This window comes from Musa acuminata, chromosome BXJ3-5 (assembly GCF_036884655.1).
Source record: "Musa acuminata AAA Group cultivar baxijiao chromosome BXJ3-5, Cavendish_Baxijiao_AAA, whole genome shotgun sequence".
Lineage (NCBI taxonomy): Eukaryota > Viridiplantae > Streptophyta > Magnoliopsida > Zingiberales > Musaceae > Musa > Musa acuminata.
This window is the reverse complement of record NC_088353.1, coordinates 1,015,039-1,035,850: the sequence shown is the minus strand read 5'-3', so window position 1 is coordinate 1,035,850 and position 20,812 is coordinate 1,015,039. Positions and strand designations below refer to the sequence as shown.

Genomic DNA, 20,812 nt, shown 5'->3' with positions numbered 1-20,812 from the left:
ATTTCTCCCAAAAATCCATAATTTGATTTATGGATTTCTCCCAAAAATCTATTAAATTCAATTAAATTTAATTTTAATTTAATTGGTTCAAAGCAATAACCAAATAGAGCCAGCCACACGCGTGGCACATGCTTACGAGATGCCCTCGTGACCTCCTCTTCTCGTGCACGCCGGGGATAACTAGGTCAACACAGATAGAGCAGACCGGGGTTCGCCAACTCCCAGCCGTCGACCGAGGCGATGTCTTCCCTTCTCTCCCCGCTCCGCCTTCCCCCGCCACCTCCTCGTCCTTCCTCATCGAGCCCAGCCGCTCCGAAGCCAAATGTCTACGCCGCTTTTCGCATATCCATGGCAAATCCCGCATCACTTTTTGCCCAATCTCTTGTGGCTGTTCAAATTATCTTCTTCTTTTTCTATTCATTCACTTCCCGTGGTTCGTGCGCATCAAATCTTGACTCTTCATCCTCACGATTTCTCACTCTCGTACAGGTCCAACGGCCAATTCTATCACTGCCTCCGACAACAGGAAGTTGCGGCTTTTCCAAGTCCCGTGGCGGGAGATGCGTCGTTCCGCTTGCGATGAGTGCAGCAGCTTCTGGGGATTCTGATGGTTCGACGAGATTAAGTATGGATGCCATCCGTAAGCTGTTCGATGGATTTCCTCAACCAGTCAAGAGCTTTCCCTGGATGAGAGTGCTATGGAGCTTTCAGAACATCATCTGTGAGCTTGTCTGGGCGGTTGCCAAGTATCTCAGTGTGCCTCTTCTAGCCGTCACTTCCCTCAGCGAGATGTCATACTGCGCCCATGAGAGAAAGATGGGTGTGATACCGATTCCGGTCGTCGTTGGGTTTGCAGTTGCTGGGTGCCTTAAGGATGCTGCCGAGCAGTTTTCGTCAGATCTCAAGGTTTGATTGATACTCGATCGTTTCTTGTTCGTCGGAGTTTATGAGCCTTGCTCCTGATACCAATGTGCTTCTAACGTTTGGTTGCCTTCCTTAGGAAGGAGGGCTTCCCTGGCATTTGCTTCTGATTGCGAGCTTCTTCGCATTGCTCAAATTGCCCGGCCCGTCTTATCCATACTGGTGGCGGTTATTAATTCCTCACCTTGCTAATGGTGGTCTTTGGAGGACTATTTGGCTAATATTTATGTGGTACAGAAGGCCTAATGCGGTACCAGGAGCTTCTTTATAAGTGGTTGTTTATTTGGCTCATCTTTGTACGGTTTAAAGAACAGGTATTTATCTCCTCATAATAAGTTCACTGTAGGTGGAATCGAGGTACAAGCAGATCTTTCATATTGTAGTATAATGTAGCAATTATTTTTTCTTTCTTTTTCCTAGCGTGATCATTTGGCACAACTGGAACAGACTGCCTCGTATATTAATTACTCGGCCTCTTCTTTCCTAAACTGACATCTGGCTGATTAACTCGATCTTCTTTTAGCTTTGTTGCACGATAGCGTTCTTAGATGCAACTAAAGAACAAAGTTGGATCAATTTGGAAAATGAGTATTTTAATTGGTAGTCATTTATATATCAGGATTTGTGACGGAAGCAACAGCCTTGACAGAGAACAAGTGAAATTTAAAATAAAGTGATTGTTATTTATGAATCAATTGCTGAATAAGGTGATCCAAATGTGTTTAGTATTGGGCTGTTTGATTGGTATCATGTCATGGCACCAGGGCACCAGGGCAGCAAGTAGCTATAAGGATATTTAAGAAACACTCTTCTGTCTTTCATATATGCTGTTCAAACGCCGTGGAGAAATTGAAAATTGTCTAAGATTTCATCAGATGTTTAACACATAATATGGTGATGTGAGTAAGACCTCAGCGGTTGATTGCTTGTTACTAAAGAAGCACTATAAAGATAAAGTGCATGGAGCTATCGGATGACGTGTGAAATAAACTACATCAAGTGATATCTCTAGAGAGTTTACTTTGGAGGGCTGCATCTTGTGTTTTTTGCAAGTGTTTCCAGGTCCTTACATCAAGTGATATCCCATGGTGACTACCACTAAGTCTTCTCCTCATCCTTCTATAGGTCCACTCAGATTCTGACTCAAGTTAATGGATTCTTCACAAGCAATTTTATGAATCATGCCCGTGCCGTTTCTTCATATGCATTGTTAATCTTGTGGCAGCTCATCTAATTATCTTGTTTCTCACACTCATCCTTTATGGCTCAACTCAATGTTACCTTTCCTAATATGATTGTTTTGTCTACCTGGGTCCCTCCCTCAATGCTGAGCATTGCCATCTTGCAGACCTTGTGTCTTTTTGGAATAGATGCAAAGCTATGCTTTATAATAGGATATATGGAATTCTTGCTACATTGGTCTCAACTGCACCCACCCGACATTATTGTTTAATTCTGATCTATTGTTCATCAAACATTATCTGGCACATTATTCTTATTTCCATCTAGTGAAACAGACTTCTTTAAATAAATGTTTGCTCTGCTGCTGTTTTTGATCGTCAAGGCTTTCTCATAAAAATTGACAAACTTAGAGTTTTCATTTTTGGCCATCGGTAAGGCCCTTTCAATGCTAATCATCGGATTCCACAGAACATCCGTAATAAAACAATACAAATGTTGTACCTATATTTGATTAAATCCCTTTATCATCACTTTCTGCAAGTGTTGGTTACTTCATGTGCATATAATATTTAGTTTGAGATTCCTCATCCTGTTCACGGTAGCATGGAACAGCTTAAGTTCACAGTCAAGACGAATAATTGGCCCAGACTTAAATGGTTTTAACTATTAGGTAGATTAATGATTTATTATTATATTTAGGTACCATTTATTTGTTTGCATATTTTATATCATTTTTTTATGAAATTTGCCTCTTTATTTTCACTTACTATGGGCGTGGATGATTTCTCGCCATAACTTTGGCAGTGATAAAAACTATAAATAAAAGTTGAATTTTCCTGGTAGATTCTATGAATCCATATTATCCTGGTCATAATAGATATGTTTATACACGTTCCTTCGTTATATCCATTATTTGTTTTATAGCTACATTCTTTTATGCAGCATCATGAAGAATTTCTAAACCAGCTAGTCTGTGAAAAGTCCTATGGTTTTTCGAAGAGCAGAAGACAAGGAGAAGGAAATTTGAAAGGAAAGAAGAGAAAGAAGGAAGGATTTCTTTCTTAAAATATAAGATCTTCCTTTTTTTTTTGCATAGTTTCTTCTGATGATCAAAACCTAGCGCACCATTGGCAGATACAATCAGGTTAACCATCTACGCGCAGCACCAACAGCAAAAAAGTCTGTCAACAGTCCTCTAAAGGTTTGTAGTCACTAAACCTCAACTAAGTGCTTTAGAACCCAACACACTTGAAGAATGACAAGATGTTCAAATGATGCCGTGGGATTCCCTGTTGTTTGGCAATCACGCATGTTATGTTCAATTAGACTAAAAACATGTTATGTTCTGTGATCACGGGCTCTCTAACATTTCAGCCTCCATTGTTAATCATGCAAGAAACGATGGGGTTGGAAAAGAAAAATGCATTAGAGTTTGGTATAGCCAATATATATATATATATATATATGGGCTCCACAAAAAATGTGCACCCACATTGGGATGCGGCTAGCGAATGGCAGTGTGCCGCGTCATCCCCTACAAGGTCGGACAGTCTCCCCCTCTGAAATAATAATAATAATAATAATAATAATAATAATATATTTGTCAACGGCAGCACTGAAAAAAAAAAGAATAAAAAAATCAGAGCAAATATGAAGATTTTGAAAGCTGGGGTTATTTACATTATGCATTGCTTCTCGTTTGCACTCATAAAAAAAGAGATATTTTAGACCTTTCAAAGTATCCAAAGAGTATATTTGGTCTTTAAATTTTGAATATGGTATATGTATATCCCTCTAGATATTAAGATCTTCACGTATTTGCTTATAAATCTTAAATATGTTTCTTTAATTAACATTCTTAAAAAAAAAAAAAAAAGGCTAACGCTAGCTAATTTCAGATTTAAATAAGAGGTATAAATTTCTACAGACTACTCATAATTTTATAGTCATAATAAATCCATAAAGGATTATAACATCATACAGAATTTTAATTAATAGTTAGATGAGAATTTATATTTATATATATTAGATTTTATAAGGATCTATATACATATATATATATATATATGATAAACTTAAATAATAATAATAATAATAATAATAATAATAACATGATTTTTTATAGCGATGTATAAACTTTCTCTCTCAAGGTAAATATAACAATCCTATATATTTATAACCATAAATTTTATTTGGGTATAAAGCGGGCGTTACTAAATCGGATGTGCCGGCCGATATCAAGTCGCGAGTGGAACACACCAAGAAGCGGGCACGAAGCCGTCTTCGGCGGTTTCTTCGCTTCTTTTGCTTCCCCTCTCTCGCTTCTCCTCCCCCAAATCTTCTCGGAGAAAAGATGGAGGCGACCTCGGACGGAGATCGGCCATGGCAGTCTTATCACACCGTTTACACCAACGCTAAAGCTGGTGATCTCCCCAACGCCTTCTCCTACTACCGATATCCCTTCATTTTCCTCTTGTTTGGTGTTTCTTTCATCGGGTTTCTTCGCCAGGAGATTTTGTGGTTCCGCTGGGCTTTTTAGTGCACTTCCTGTTGGGTCTTCCTTCTTACCACGATCGACTGATTAGATTGTCATGGGCAGTGATCTGACGAAAACCCTAACCTCTTTCTTGATCTTTTCTTTTTAATGGAAGGTAAAACCAATCTTACGTTGGATCTAAATTAACGAATAGGACGGCCATACTTATAGTATGGTCTCTGATCGGTTGGAGACAAATGACCTGGATTACCCCAGTCTAGTCTAGATTCCAGAACATAAACATGGGTTTCAGCTATTCTATGTCCATTTCTGCTAAAATGCAATCTTTCCAGTTAATGACTTTGCGGGTAAATCCTGCCTTCACCTCTTACCCTTTGCAACCAGAAAAAAGAAGAGAGTGAGGTATTTTCTATGTCCTTGTAGTCAGGAAAAGCCTTTACTTCAGCTTTTGTTTTCAGTTGTATCTTGATTTATTTATATATTTTTCTTGAAGCACACATTATTGATGAGACAGAGCAACAGTTAGTTTTTCTTATAATTTCTCTGCGTAAGTGAATGTACTGTGGTTAGGTTTGACATTATGTTGGTGTCTTTTATTCTTTCATGAAGCTTATAATTTTGTAATTGCTAATTCGCATGTTTTTCTTACTTGGCATCCATCATTGGGCTTGATATTCTTGTAGTACTTATGATATGACTAAGATCACGAGCTTGTGTATTCTGCTTTGGTTCTGTGATAATTCAAATGAAATGTTTTGTTCTTAATAGGGATGGAGGGGGTTGACAAAGAAAAAGTGCAGAAGATAATTTATGAACTGAGTAAAGGATCAAAATATTTTGAGAATGAGAAACGGAAAGAGGCGATTATCAAACAAAAAATAGACAATTTGCGTACTCACCATGCAAAACTTACAGAGAAAGAAATTTCACATTTTCAAATGGTATGTATGGATACAATCACTGAGGATCTAGTTTGCTTTATCCAGCCTTTAATGACTTTTAGTGATGTCTCCCATTTGAACATCATTTTTCATGTGCTTCTCTTTTATTTTCTACAAAGTTAGACGCTTTCCAAATATTATAGATTCATCATATTATTTCTCTTTAATTTGAAGTATATATGTAACTAATTTATTCCTGTTTGATTTGGTCTCAAAATAACTGCTTTGATGAACAGTTTACAAATCAAGTATTTTAAAAATATCAAAATATCTTCCTACACTTCATTTAGTGGCAAAGTATGTGCATATGATTGCTGTTGTATTTAAGCTTGTAAGAAAATTAGCTTTCCTTTTTGTCCTGATGAACACTTAAATATTTCCACCATATTAAATGTGATATGAAACATTAATTGAATTCAACTATTTTTTGCAAGCAATCCACGTCATGTTCACTTAAACTCCTCGTGAACATGAATAAAGAATAGCAGCACTGTGAAGCCAGAACCATAAATCAATGTTATTATTGGTTGGATTTATATCACCAAGTCTGCTACTGAATCTTCTTTATATGTTTCACGAAACACTGTCATACGTCTCTTAAAATTATGAGATCTTTCAGATTGCTGATAACAGAATTTTAGAGCTGGAAGCTTCACGTGACCTTTCAAAGATATGGCTGCATATTGACATGGATGCTTTCTATGCTGCTGTTGAAACATTGGAAAACCCATCACTAAAAGGAAAGCCACTGGCTGTAGGCAGTATGTCAATGATATGCACTGCAAGTTATGAGGTGTGCTTTTTGACAATTGGTGTCCTTGCAATGTAATATCTTACAATTATAGGAGGGCATATGTTAATTTGACTGCTTTTGCTGATCCTTAGGCTCGGAAATATGGGGTTCGTGCAGCAATGCCAGGATTTATTGCACAGAAATTGTGCCCAGACTTGATTTTTGTCCCCACAAATTTTGAAAAATACACTTATTACAGTGAACTGACAAGAAATGGTATGTTGTGTTGCCCTGGAGGAATTTATGCATCTATAATTGAATTTGCCCATAGCTAATTTTTCTTTCCTCAGTTTTTAGTAAGTATGATCCAGACTTTATAGCTACTAGCTTGGATGAAGCATACCTCAATATTACTGACTCATGCAGTCAAAGAGGCATTGGTTGTGACGAAGTAAGCCACAGTATATGTTTTTGTGTTTTCTGAATCTTTTTAACTTGTCAGTACTATTGCATCTTTTCTCATATCATTGATCCAAACTGATACAGCCTTATTATTTTGTCAAAGGTTGCTGTTGAACTCAGAAATACCATTTTTCAAGAAACTGGTCTTACTTGTAGTGTTGGGGTTGCACCGAACCGCATGCTTGCAAAGGTCATTCTTACAGTTTCATACATATCATATTTTACTTTTTATCTCAAGAAATGTTTGTTGATCGTGAAGTAGATCTGAAGTCATTATGGGCTGAACGTATTACTTTAAATGCTTGTGAGGTTTGCTTGTCTAGTATTCTGCTCTCTAACCAGTTTGGTAGTAGTTACGTTTTATATTTAGCCCATATATCTTCTTTCAATTCAACAACTCAATGCTTGCTAGCATAATATACTAGAATAAGTGTAACTTTTTTTTTTTCTAAACTTGTCATGAATTTGTCCCCTTCCCTACGCTATCTGTGTTGATTACTGGACTAGCAAGGAAGGAGTATGATTTTAGCTGATAGAAAATTGAAGCATCATTGTCAATAAATCCTATTTATGGGATTAGAAAGAAAGATATATTCTAATGCTACTCATTTTATGCATCTAACACAATGAAAAATGTGCTTTAATACAGTTCTGTTAGTAATCATATAGCTTCAATCTGAATGTCCTTTTTTTGTCTTTATGCCAGGTTTGCTCAGACATCAACAAACCTAATGGGCAGTTTATTTTGCCTAATGATTACAATGCTGTCATGACTTTCATATCATCACTTCCAATAAGAAAGGTTTGCAATATCTTATATGACATTTTAGGCAGATTTATGATTCGTTTCTTGTGTCTTTCTTCAATTTATTCAGGTTTACATTGCACAAGATATGTGTCTTTATAAGTGTAATATAAATTTGCCTGAAGCCTATTATCATGGAAGTTATCTTTCAGATTAAAACAGTCAGTGACCAAGACATAGATATGCAGCTGAGTTGGCAGTATAAGACACAGTCTTCCCAAACTTTCATTGTTAGCAGAATTGTTAGAATTTTCTTTTTTAAATTTCCTGTTCTTTGTGCAAACTTTTGGTATATTTGGTTTTTTCCTTTTTAGGAGTCTGGTGGTGGTCCTTATATTCCATTTTGCATGAGCCATAGGAATGCTCTCCTTATTTATTTTTTTAAAATACTTTTTTTTAAATTATAACTCTTTAAACACTTTTTTTTAATCTACTTGATAGCATTTTTGGAACATTGATTAAACCATTTAATCAAATCAACCAAATTCAACCACCCAAGTCATTATTAGATTCTCTTGTGATATATATACATCATATGCCACATAGTTGATCCCTACTTATTCTTTTTAGTGCTACCTAGAGAGGGTTAATTACACATTACCCCACGTAGTTAGTCATCTTTAGTATCATGATCTTTATACTTTAAAAAGTTATATTGGCATCCCTATAGTTATGAAAGTGAAATATCTAGGTTCATTTATCCTAACAACGTTTGTTTTATTAACGAAAATATAAAAACAAAGGGTAAAAAGTTAATTTTAATATTTTGATGATGGCAGACGACTACGTCGCTGGCGCCAACGCTAGTGTAGCCGTCGCTCTCCGCCTCCTCTCCCCTATACCGCCTAGCACGCTGCCTCCTCTCCCCTACGTGCTCACCCCTCGCACTATCACCATCGCTCGTGAGGGCTTTGGCCAACGACGATAGTAGCGACAATGGGAGGGGTGAGCGCTAGGATAAGAGGAGGTGGACGGGGTGGAGGCGGCCATGAGGGCTCTGGCTATCGATGTTGTCGCCATCGGCTAGAGCCCTCATACCCGACTGTAACGGACAAACTTCTAAACAAGATGTTGGATGTAATGCTTATGTCTGTCCGTTGTCTCTTGGCATGTTCATGCCTTGTACAGCAGGTAGAGGGGCGGCCGAAGGCTAAATAGTCCCATGTTAGTTGGGTTGGTGGCCTCTTTAGGCTTGTAAATAAAGGTTGTGTCATGTGGACACGTGCGAGAGCTTTTCGGTCTGTAATGGACCATTTTACCCTTTGTTGTGCAACTATTCAGAGCTTGTAAAGTCTGTTTGTAATTTGCATTGTCTATGAAGTGTTTTTCGGACATGTTTGCTTGTGGATCTCGATTGAGGCGTTCTCTTTAACCCGTTCTCTCTTTTGTTGGTCCTAAGGGACAATGGGAGGCTTCGGGGAGGCTGACCTTTGCGGACGGACGCGCGAGGGTGCCGCACGCCTTAGGCAAAACCAGCTAAGGTCGTGACATTATGGTATCAGAGCGGGACAAGCACTCATATAAACACTTGACATGCAAACGTGGGGGACCTAGCGGGGCTGCGTCGAGGGCAGTCAGCACACGCGCGACCGTTTGAGGGAAAACGGGCATGGAGATGTAGGGAAAAGAGTCGCTCAGAGGAGCGGGCATCTAACATTGGCATTTTGAGGAATGGCCAACCCTTCGCGCAAGAGGCACCACGAGAACAGGCAAGCTTGGAAGAATGCGGAGCGCACAAAGGCTGGGATGGCTGAGTTTGAGCTACGGCTCAACGTTGACAACTATACTTGATGGTGCTCTAGGCAAGCGAGGCGCTTGGCAAGAATGAGACCATCCAAGGTGGAATGAGTTGTTCAACGACCAAAAGAGTTATGCAAAGCTCACAGAGGTGAGAGGAATTGCTAACTCGAAGAATTTGGTACTCATGCATGGGCTTGTATGCGGACGATGGAATGTTCGTGGCCATCCCAAGGCGACCGAGACTCGGCGCCATGGAGCATTGAAACTTTCTCTTCGTCATGTGAAGGATACGTCCGGAGGAGGCTGAAGTGTGCAACGAGTTTAGCATGTTGCTAGGCCTTGAGGGGTGCGGCGGTGGCTGTATTGACGTGGAGGCGCAATCTAGCAAGTGCGTTTGCAAGAGGCAGAACAATGCATAGTTTGTTCAGCAGATCGGAGTAGTCCAAGGGGATGGGGGTCTCCGAAACGAAGAGAGATGTTGCTCCAACGGGACAGTTATCTAGGAGGGATAAGTCTCGGCACTCCAGAGGGAGAATCATGTGAGACGGACTTCACATGTTGAGGAGGAGTACCTCACAAACAACAACTTCACGAAGCTCGATGGACTGAGCAAGCGGCGAGGAGTTGTCGCATGATCTCGCTCGAGAGAATGCATCGGTGGATGCATTGCGAGATCAAGTGGGGGAGCGACCTGAAGCAACTTAAATGAAGGCACACTTAGAGTCGATATGGAGATCGGACTCAAGGGAGGGCTGACCCGTGGAATGGAGGGCGCGAGGGCCACCATCGACTCAATGCAAAAACGAGGAGCGGAGCAACTTGGGTGTAACTTGGCGAAGTACCCAAGCCGCATGAAGGGAGCCAGGAGAGAAGTTGGAACATGGAGTAGAAGCACAGTGCTTTCCTTAGACAGAGGTCAAAGACATGAACTCTTGCAGAGGCAAGGGTAGGATCATGTTGTTCCATGGGTCCTTCATTCTGACGGAGCGAACTCATCTTGCATGGTGCCAAAGACGAAGGGAGCTTCTGGGCACATGCACCTTATCTCGGAGGAGCATTTGATGGAGGAACTAAGGCGACTCAATTTGCGGAGGCGAAGTTGGGTTCAGAAGGCCTTAGCACGGGGCAAGAGGACGCAGAGGCGGGTACTCTTGAAGAATATGCCACAGTGTTGCCATTCAAGTTGCTATGAAGGAAGCAGTGCGCAGCGGAGATTGTGCTGGTAGGGGCAGAGGCCCAGGATCCAGACAATGGTGCACAGATTACAGTGAAGTTGGTGGACTTCGAGAGCTACTAGGCGACGGACTGTCCTAGAGCGGTGCTTCATCTAGGTGTGACCCAGGAGTGGGTGGATGAAGGTCGATTGCCAGAGGAGCGAACAAAATCGAAGGTGGAAGGGACCCTGCGATGTATTGGCAGAGGCCACACATGGAGGGTTCACAATTCGAGTTTATTCCACAAGGATCATAATGCAATGGAGATGTCACCAGGAGGCGACATGGTGCAGCGGATCGTGGTGGAACAGTTCGTGGCAATGCGATACACACAATCAGTCCCGTGAGGGATGAGATCATATGGAGGTATGATCGGGAGCTACTGGGAGCTCCGCTTTGGTGAACAACACGACGGCAAGAAGGGCTATGGATTCAAGGAGTGAAGGCCATGGTACCGCAGAGGCGGGTCTTCCGGGCGTGCACCGAATTTTGCATCGGATGAAAACCTTGGTCATCAGCATATGGGGGCTGGGTTCCACCAAGGGAAAAGTTCGAATGCAAGTACCAGTGAGTTCCATGGGAGGGACTTGATCATGTAGAGGTATGATCGAAGCAATTGGAGAGTTGGACTGCTCCAAAGCTCATATTCGCTTAAGGGAGCCCGACAAGTCAGAGGACAAGGTCGAGTAAGCGAACGTTGCTACCAAGGAAGCTAAGGAGAACAGAATCGGTGCAAACTCTACAACGTGATGGCAGAGGCCATGCATGGGAGTTGCAGTCTGTCTTTCCATCGACCAAACGGACTGCTTGGAGAACACAGAGGTGTTGAAGCAGGGGGTCGAAAGGGGCGAGGAAGCGACGATGAGTCCAGAGGGACTTAGCTACCCAAAATCAAGCATCAGTTAGAATGGAGGTGGACTCAGAGGAGTGCCACGGAGACATCTCTACTGATTGTGAAGAAAAGGGATACAGAGGCGAGGCGACGGATAGTAGGGCCATGGGCATGGCAGCGCCATGGTACCGCAGAGGCGGGACTTCCGTGCAAGTCATTGATCCCTTGCTCTCATGGAGGGAGAGCGCTTGGTCGTGAAAGGGGCCGAGGAGGTGGAGCATGCAGAGGCAATCTCCAAGTACCGAGACAAGGCTGAAGGGCAGAGGCCAAGAAACTTCGTAAGACCGGTGTCAACAAGTTTCTCATCAAGATAGCCGTAAGTGAAGGACTTTGGGTCATGCAAGAGTGCACAACCAAGGAACGAAACAGGGAGTACGCGGTGCTGTACCTTTGCTACTCAGTGGAGTAGGCGGCAGGGTTGATGGAGAAGACGGTACAATCCCAGTGGCGACCTCATCTATCAGAGAATTACTCCAAGTTGGGGTGAAAACTTCCTGCATTCCAGAAGTTCAATGGCATTGAGAAGGTGAATCACAGTAGCTAACTCAACGCAAGGAGTGCAAACACTTCAAGTGCTTCAGAAGTGTGAGCAAAGAGCAGGCGAAGGCCAGTAACCAGCTCGATGCATGAAGTACAACCTCGAGGAGGCGGGCGAAGTCAAGTAACTTTTGCCTTCTCAACTCTTAAGAGAATGGGCGAAACCGAGTACCCCAATTCTCTTATCTATCCAGCAGAGGAGCGCTGCACAAGTTCAAAGACCCTTCGAAGATAATGGAAGACAATAGTTGTCAAATCCTCACCAACGGTGATCAGTGCTACTGAGAGTAGATTGTCCGCCTCATTTCCCAACGAAATGCCAATCGAAAGCGGAAGTGATGCGAACCTACTTAGATGTGACAACTAACTGAAAGAAGAGTCAATGAGCAGATTTTGTGGAGGAAGGACCCAAAACTTCAGAAGTTTGCGAGGCGATGCTCGTTAAAGCTCCAACAAGCATCCACCCAGTTCAAGCAGTATGGGGAAATTTTGAGAGACTGGCGCAGTAAGGATGGTCTTTTCCTTCATTTGGTGGATCCGTAGGAATCAACGAGGATCAATACAACTCAGCCAACCCCACACCAGAGTCAGAGTCATTGGCGAGTTGAAGCAGCATGGCGGATCAAAGGTTCGACTACTCAGAAACAGCAGCGGAGAGCAGCTGGGAGCCAGGAGGCGCATTGCAGCTGGAGCAGAAGATTGAAGACTCAGCAAAGGCGAAGAGTTGCAGTGTTCACAAAGGCTTCGACGAGGACGTCGAAGGGATAAGTGGGGGAGAATGTAACGGACAAACTTCTAAACAAGATGTTGGATGTAATGCTTATGTCTGTCCGTTGTCTCTTGGTATGTTCATGCCTTGTACAGCAGGTAGAGGGGCGGCCGAAGGCTAAATAGTCCCATGTTAGTTGGGTTGGTGGCCTCTTTAGGCTTGTAAATAAAGGTTGTGTCATGTGGACACGTGCGAGAGCTTTTCGGTCTGTAATGGACCATTTTACCCTTTGTTGTGCAACTATTCAGAGCTTGTAAAGTCTGTTTGTAATTTGCATTGTCTATGAAGTGTTTTTCGGACATGTTTGCTTGTGGATCCCGATTGAGGCGTTCTCTTTAACCCGTTCTCTCTTTTGTTGGTCCTAAGGGACAATGGGAGGCTTCGGGGAGGCTGACCTTTGCGGACGGACGCGCGAGGGTGCCGCACGCCTTAGGCAAAACCAGCTAAGGTCGTGACACGACGGCGACATCGGCGATGGCGGGAGGGTTGATAGCGAGGGTGAGAGGAGGTAGTGGCCAGAGCCCTCATGGTCACCTCCACCCCGTCCACCTCCCGGAGGGGTGAGCACGAGGGAAAGAGGTGGACGGGGTAGAAGTGGCCATGAGGGCTTTGGTCGTCACCTCTCTCCCCCTTGCGCTCACCCCTCCCGCCGTCGACCATGAGGGCTCTGGTCAACGTCGATAGCAGGACGACCGAGCACGAGGGGGAGAGAAGGTGGTGGCCAGAGCCCTCACGGTTGCCTTCACCCCGTCCACCTCCTCTTCCCCTCCTGTGAGAGCTTTGGTCGTTGCCTCCTCATGCTCACCCCTCCCGTTGTCGATGCTCTTGTCGTCGGCCAGAGCCCTCACGACCAATGGCGACAGGGGAAGGAGTGACTGGGAGAGGAGGTGGCGGCTAGAGCTCTCATGGCTGCCTCCGCCCTGTCCACCTCCCTAAGGAGGTGGTTAGGGTGGAGGCAACCGTGAGGGGGAGAGGAGGTGGCGGCTACGTTGGCATCGACATCGTCGTTCGCCACCATCGTAATGTTAAATTTAATTTTTTATCCATTGTTTTCATATTTTTGTTAATAAAACTAACATCGTTAGGATAAACGAATCTATATATTTCACTTTCGTAGTTATAGGGATGCCAATGTAACTTTTTTAAGTATAGGGACCAAGATGCTAAAAGTGACTAACTATAGAGAGTAATCTGTAATTAGCCCACCTAGAGAAAAAATTTCAGCATGTGAGATTTATCTATATGCTTTCTAACCCATGGTTGTATTTCATCAAATTTGCAACAACTTGGAATTAGATGAGAATGAGTGCAGATAATCTCTTTTGCAAGTGCTTAGTGAGCTTTTTGCTGGGATTTTGGATAGATATTTGTTAAGTTGCTGTACTATTGCTTATATTTCATGTTTAACAGCACTGTTCTTTAGCTGATTTTGATATATCATAAATTTGATCATTTGATAACGTAGTCTTGCTTATGCCTTTCCTGTAGCTTGAAGCATTTTGTCAATTCTGTGATATTATGTAGATCTTTTGCTTCCTAAAGGGATTTGATCTGTATGTATAATCCCCCATTCCTTTTTAAAATTTAGCTCTGAGAAGCACTACATGTCTATTTCTGCAGTTCTTGTGTTTTGTCTTGGTGCAGTCACTTTATGTATTTACTTGTAGTCTATTCTGAGTACTGGCATTTGATTGCTGAAGTTCTTACGCCTCATATTCCGAGAATGTTGCTCTTTTGCGTTGGTTGTTTTCATGTCTCATCTGCTGTGGGTACTCTTAGTTTTCTTGGGAAAATTTTCATGACTTTCATGCTTTTACTTGGTTCATTTTCAGTTTCTTTCAAAGATTTTGTTTTTGCTTCAAAATTTCAAAATTTTGGTCCCACATTGATCTTCAAGTTAAGCTATATAATACTTGATTTTGTAACTCTAAATATAGTACTTAAAAGTTAAAAACAAAAACATTTTCTTAGAGGATGCATTACATAAGATAATGATCTCTTTGTGCAGGTTGGTGGCATTGGTAAGGTGACTGAACAAATACTAAGAGACGTACTTGGAATCAATACATGTGCAGATATATTGCAAAAGGGAGCTGTCTTATATGCATTATTTCATCAATGTTCAACTGGTTGGTATACTAGGTATTAGGAATCTATGGTTTTTACCATTAATATATAATGAGCATTTCATATGAATTGGAGCTAATGTTAGTTCCTGTATATCAATTTGTGCTTATGCAACATTATGTATGATACCATCTTTTACTATATATACAGACTAGTATAGTTTCTCAATGTTCAACTGGTCTGTATTCTAGGTATTAGTAATCTGTGGTTTTTTTACCGCACGATATGCATTGAGCATTTCATATGAATTAGAACTGATGTTGGTATTCTAGGTATTAGTGGTTGATGCTTTTTACCACTTAATATACAGTGAGCATTTCATATGAATTGGAGCTAATAGTTTGTGTGTCAAATTGTGCTTTATACAATACTCTGCGTGCATATACTATCTTTTACAATATATACAGAGCATATCTGCATGTGATATGCATGTGAGGCAATGTGGAAAAAGGCAAGAGGAACAATGATGTTTAGCAATAAAGTTACAGGGGTATGACATGACTAAGGTATGAAGCTGATGGGATTACTGATTTTCCAATGTTACCCTCCTCGATTGTCATCGATTCCAATGGTTGAACTTACCATCTAAAACAAAGCTTTATCCTCATTGTTTGCCTTGGACTAAACTGCTGTCATTCCTCCACCTGTCTACTTTATTAATCACCTCCATTCTCTGTCATGTTTGTTATTGTTATTCCATGCTGTCTAGAAAAGGGAAGCAACATTATCACTCAAGGACTATTTTCTCCAATTACTCTTTTTTCTGTTTGAAATGTGGATGGCCCGGATTTGTTTTGCAGGCGATGTGGTTTTCTTTATGATGTCACATCTAAGTTCTCACATTATATAATATTACAGAACATTCATATACATCCATATGTAGGTATGGATACATGGCAATATACATATGCATATGTGTGTGTATGAGGTGGATCTTACCACTTGTTGCTTATCCTCATTATAAATTGCAACTAGTAATCGAGTGGATTATGCATCCTTGGTCTAATATGACAATCTAAAAAAAAGGAAGATAATTTTCTCCCACTTTTTCTTAAAACAGGTTTTCGTTTAATGGTATTTATTAGCACTGTGTTTCTTCAAATAATGAGATGTACACTTCTCTATGTTCTTTGCAGACTTTTTTTTTTCAGTTGGGCTGGGCTTGGGGGGAACAGATACTCCTCAGCAAAAGATGCGGAAAAGTATTAGTAATGAGAGAACATTTTCCGCCACCAATGACGAGTCAATTCTTTTCCAAAAATTGGGTAAGTATGGTTTTGATTTATTTTTTATTTCGTTAATTTTAATTGCTATATTTTGTCAGTGGATTTGACTACATGAACACTCTTTAGGAAAGTTAGAGCTACTATGTGGTTTTCTCTCTTGATATCTCTAGACTTCCAACATGATTATGAGGGTGAATAAATTAGGGCAGGAGTTTTGCTAGGTTGTTTCCATATTTTTTTGGTGAGATATTTTGCTGTAAAAAAATAAGAAAATAGAGGCCCAAGGGGGTTGTTATTTAAAAGCAGGAATAAAGAAAATATCACTCACTTGGTCTAGTTTTAAGGTACGAAGCTAGACGATGGCTACAGACTTCTATCTTCAAATGAGATTTAGAAGTTTAAAATAAGTGGCAGAGATAAAAATTGGATAAAAAAGACTAAAATTTTACAGACAAGGAGTACCTTATTAAGAGGAGAAGAGAGTGTCGCTCTCAGTGTGGAGATGCTTTGTAATTGGTCAATATGTCACAGATGATGGATATCGAAGGGGGTGCAGTAATGGCATGCAGCATTAAAATATGATAAATTTTTTATTATACAAAAGTATAAGAACATAGATGACTTGAAGTCCGTCACTTTGCCTGCAGCATTGCAGGGAATTGGTGGAAACTTAATAGTGAAGAGTGGAAAATTTTATTTCCTTGTATTTTGAATCTAAGTTTGATCATGTTATTAAATTGCTGTTAGAGGAGGATTTAATGTCTCTATTTTTTGAACTACTATCTGATGGCTCTTATTTGGTTTCTTTTCAAGAGAATTCTTTGAGTACATGGCTTATAGATCTCATAGTCGTTTGTTTTTATGTCAGTTCCCTTACAAGCTTTATCAGCTGCTTGTTTTCTTGCGTTCTAATTCCTTTCTCATCTTGGAAGCTTATAGCCTTCTTAGTTTAGTGTTTTCTTTCTTCCAGCTGATATTGCAGAAACATTATCAAAAGACATGCAGAAGGAGTGTCTTCTTGGACGAACTTTGACCCTAAAGCTGAAGACTGCATCTTTTGAGGTGCAATTTCTGTTCTGCCATCCATTCTGTCTTCCTGTTAATTCTGTTTCTGAGACAAGATCCTAAAATTTTTAAAATTTTTGGGCAAGCTTTAAGACCATTGCATATGCTGAAAATGTGTATGAAAACCCTAAATCAGCTTTTCACAGAGATTGTCATACTTTTTGTGTTATCATATCTGTGATAATTTTCTTTCTACTGTACTTGCCTTATGTCCTTGCTTATGTACAATTATCCAGGTTCGGACAAGAGCAACCTCTTTGCAGAAATTTGTAAATTCAAAAGAAGACATTCTAATATATGCTTCTAAATTGCTAAGAGCAGAACTTCCTATCTCAGCAAGGTTGATGGGTATGTAGGATATTTTTTATCATTCTATGCTGTGTGGTTTGTGTTCATGATGTTCAGCTTCCTTCTAAACAAACTATTTTCATCTGAGATTTTCTGCAATTCATTATTTAGAATATATGATGATTTTAGATCACTTATAAAAGATTAATCAAGATAGTATCCAAGTAACTTCTTACTGCTCCTTGTTGCTTTTAATATATGATGACATTCTACAATTGCATTATCACCTTATATACTTATATTGACAGCTCACATAACAAATTCCAAAGGACTCCTGATACTTTCTGAGTTAATATTATCTTCTCTTCAAGAACATGGTCTTGCCAAAAGAATGAATAAATATTTTTGTCTGGAATAACAAAAATATTTATTATTTTTCTAGGTTTGTTACTATCCACTGCAAATCTTGGCCTCAGATTGAATAAATTTTGTTTATGCCAACCAGTGGCCGTACTTGGTTTCAGGAAGCAATGCATAGGCTGAAAAAGTTAATCCAGCATATAGTCTGACTCAGAAAAACACAAGCAAGAACAGAAAAGGGAAAAATTCACTGACTTAAGGGATAGAATCATGTCACAGTAATCTGCTACACTGGTTATGCTATGGTAAGGGTAAGTTGTCTTGTCATTGTTGGATAGAAACATGTCGCAGTTTTCTGCTACCCACCCAATCCTTCCATGATTTTCTGTCTTTGTAGTTTGGAAATGCTAGTTTGAAAGTGGAAGTTTGTGTACACAATCTGGCTTTTTCTATTTGAAGTTACTACAAAAAATTTAGTATTAGTTGTATGAAAAGGTTTGTTGAGCTAGAAAGATTATTCATACAACTACTACTTCCTTTTCCAAAGCCTATTGCAACTGCAAGGGTCCTGGCATGCTAGAAAAGCTCCCAATTAAGTCCTGGAAACAAAATCGGGGGTTGCTAATAAACCTTTAGGATGGACATAATTGAGTTTATTGCTGGCAGAACCTGTGTCACCTGCATTGTTTTGGAGGTGGATAAATAAACTATTTTGCTGTTGTGTTCTTGCAAGATTGTGTATATTCTTCAAACAGGACCAGCTACTCAAGATATCTAATGGCCAAAATAAGATGTACCAAAAGTAGTTAAAGATTTGGCTATGTTGGTCAAAGCTGTAATCTTTAGTCTCCGGTAATCAACTTTGGTCCTGGTTATTTCATGAAATAACAAGTGAAGATTTTTGGCAATCTGCTATATATTGGTGTATAAGAGAGCAATGATTATTGTTCTCACCCTGAATGTTCTTTTCTTTCTTTTCCCACTCAATGATTGCCTTTTATGATATTATGTAGCAGAGGCCATGTTTATGATATCATCGCAGGTGTCATTTATGTTCTAAATTATTCATTTTTTTTTCTTTTTTTAAAAGAAGAATATTTGTATAGCTTGTGAAAACAAGAAAAGCAACATGAACATCATGTGCTTCTTGCTTATGGTTGTGCATAATCTTTCCTAAAAATGCTTATCTGTTCATTGTTTTCATCTTGCATTGTAACATTAAGCATTCAAGATAATATCTCTTTGATATATGCTTTAATTTATCTTCACTTATGAACTGGTTTTCTCTTCCCCTGAAATTCAATCAGATGATTGAAGTCATAGGAGATTGAAATCCTTGCAATGTAATTTTCTGGATAATCTTTATTTCCTTGTTTGTTTCTATGGATTTTTTTTTTCTCTGATGTGATAGTTGTAGCAGGCCTGCGGATGTCGCATTTCCATGATGATAAACATAGTCCTCTTGATCCTATGCAGAAGACTCTCACAAGTTTTCTCACAATCGGCGATGTTGCTCCTATTGCTGATAAATCTACTGGTTTTGACACCAGTGACATTCAGCTAATGTATAACACTAAGAGTGATATTTCAGTTGATGATGAGAGCACTTTCTTGAGTGACGTAAGTTCCTTTTCATATGAATCATGTGACTTTCTTGAGACCAATCAGCTGTCCGTTCCGGACTACGTGGCTGTCAGTTATGGGAATGAAGCAGAAAGTTTGAACGAGTGTCCGAAGACTCAGAACAAGGTAATATTCTTTTTGTTATATTCCCTTGTCGCATAATATGTTCTGGTAAAAAATTGTTCAACTAAGGCACTATAAATTTCAATTAGACACCAAGTTAAGAAATGCAAGCTGACTTACTCTTTTGGGTAACTTCTCCAAAAGTTTGTTTTGTAATCAGATAAGTTATTTATTATGGTCCTACTTTCACAACTGAGATGTCGTTGATGTAAATTAAGACTGCAAATTTGATTTAACAGGCAGTCTTCCCTGTTGTTTGACAATCTTGTTTTCTTGTTGTCATATTCTGATGCTATTTATTTATTATCAATCTTCAAACTATTGGTTTGGTGTACAGTATGAAAGCGCCGAGAAAATAAGTGATGTCAGCAACTTATTTGATCGCAAAAGAGTAGCATCATCCAGTCAAATTCTAGAGCCTTATTGGGTAGATGACTACATCTGTTCTGCTTGTGGGATTGAAGTACCTGCAAGCTTTACCGAGGAGAGACGAGAACATTTGGACTACCATCTTGCGGATATGCTTCAGAAGGAGGAATGCAGGTAGCATGTTGTGCCCTTTTTTGATTCTTCAATTTGATTTGGTGATGTCCAAATAATACAGAATATATAATTTCTATAATTTGCTTTTAAATTTGCTTATGTATGTATTTTTGAACCGTAAATCGCTTTAAATATTTTGGAAGAAATGGTTTCTTTGCTTTACGTACACACAAGCATCATCACCTGATATTTTTTGAAAAATAAAATGCACTGGTTTCGGGCAATGTTCATTCAAGATTCATTCAGTGTGTGGTTTGTTTAGCAAAGCGAGATTCTGACTCGTTACCAAGTGATCTTTCATTCAGGTCTTTGCTACAGTCGTTCCCACATAAAGAGAGTGCTCGGAAGAAACGGAAGTCATCTGGGAACCAGGGAAAATATATCCCTATTGATTCTTTCTTTGTGAAGGAGGACAAGAGCTTGTAGTGTATGTATCATTATTTCCAACAGATGTAAATAAGTGATGTTACATTCCGTTGTTAGCCTTCAGTTCAATGGCTGCTGGTATGGGATGGGATGGGATGGGACCTCTTTTCTTCACCATTTATTTATTTGGCTAGGAAAACCCATGTCATGCATATACAAGTTAGTTATCATTTGAAGAAAAAAGGTTGGCCCTTTTTTGACATATACATGGAATCTAGTGGTTTGAATGCGGGAATTGGCGTGCGTGCCCCCTCGTAGTTTGTCTATTATGATGTATGGACGATGTTTCTGTTGGTCATAGTCAAGTCTTAATTCCGTGATAAGTCTTAATAATTTAA

General features: G+C 40.0%; 2 protein-coding genes across 4 annotated transcripts; both read left to right on the top strand.

The window, feature by feature from the left end:
* Positions 1-148: 148 nt before the first annotated feature.
* On the top strand, positions 149-3,378 carry LOC135637718 (uncharacterized). The gene is made up of 4 exons (XM_065150457.1): positions 149-351; positions 490-906; positions 1,001-1,235; positions 3,046-3,378. The coding sequence occupies exons 1-3, from the start codon at positions 241-243 to the stop codon at positions 1,190-1,192; spliced, it is 720 nt and encodes a 239-aa protein (XP_065006529.1). The 5' UTR covers positions 149-240; the 3' UTR covers positions 1,193-1,235; positions 3,046-3,378.
* A 966-nt stretch (positions 3,379-4,344) lies between these two features.
* LOC103983593 (DNA polymerase kappa) lies at positions 4,345-20,676 on the top strand. Of its 3 annotated transcripts, none has more exons than XM_009400830.3 (14): positions 4,345-4,526; positions 5,369-5,541; positions 6,161-6,334; positions 6,427-6,550; positions 6,625-6,725; positions 6,840-6,926; positions 7,443-7,538; positions 14,702-14,822; positions 15,957-16,085; positions 17,017-17,108; positions 17,348-17,459; positions 19,180-19,508; positions 19,843-20,048; positions 20,354-20,676. In XM_009400830.3, the coding sequence occupies exons 1-14, from the start codon at positions 4,457-4,459 to the stop codon at positions 20,472-20,474; spliced, it is 1,935 nt and encodes a 644-aa protein (XP_009399105.2). In that variant the 5' UTR covers positions 4,345-4,456; the 3' UTR covers positions 20,475-20,676. The 3 variants fall into 3 exon arrangements, with proteins under 3 accessions (XP_009399105.2, XP_018681814.2, XP_065007346.1); XM_018826269.2 differs by having other exon boundaries at positions 19,177-19,508; XM_065151274.1 differs by having other exon boundaries at positions 19,171-19,508.
* The last annotated feature ends 136 nt before the right edge of the window (positions 20,677-20,812 follow it).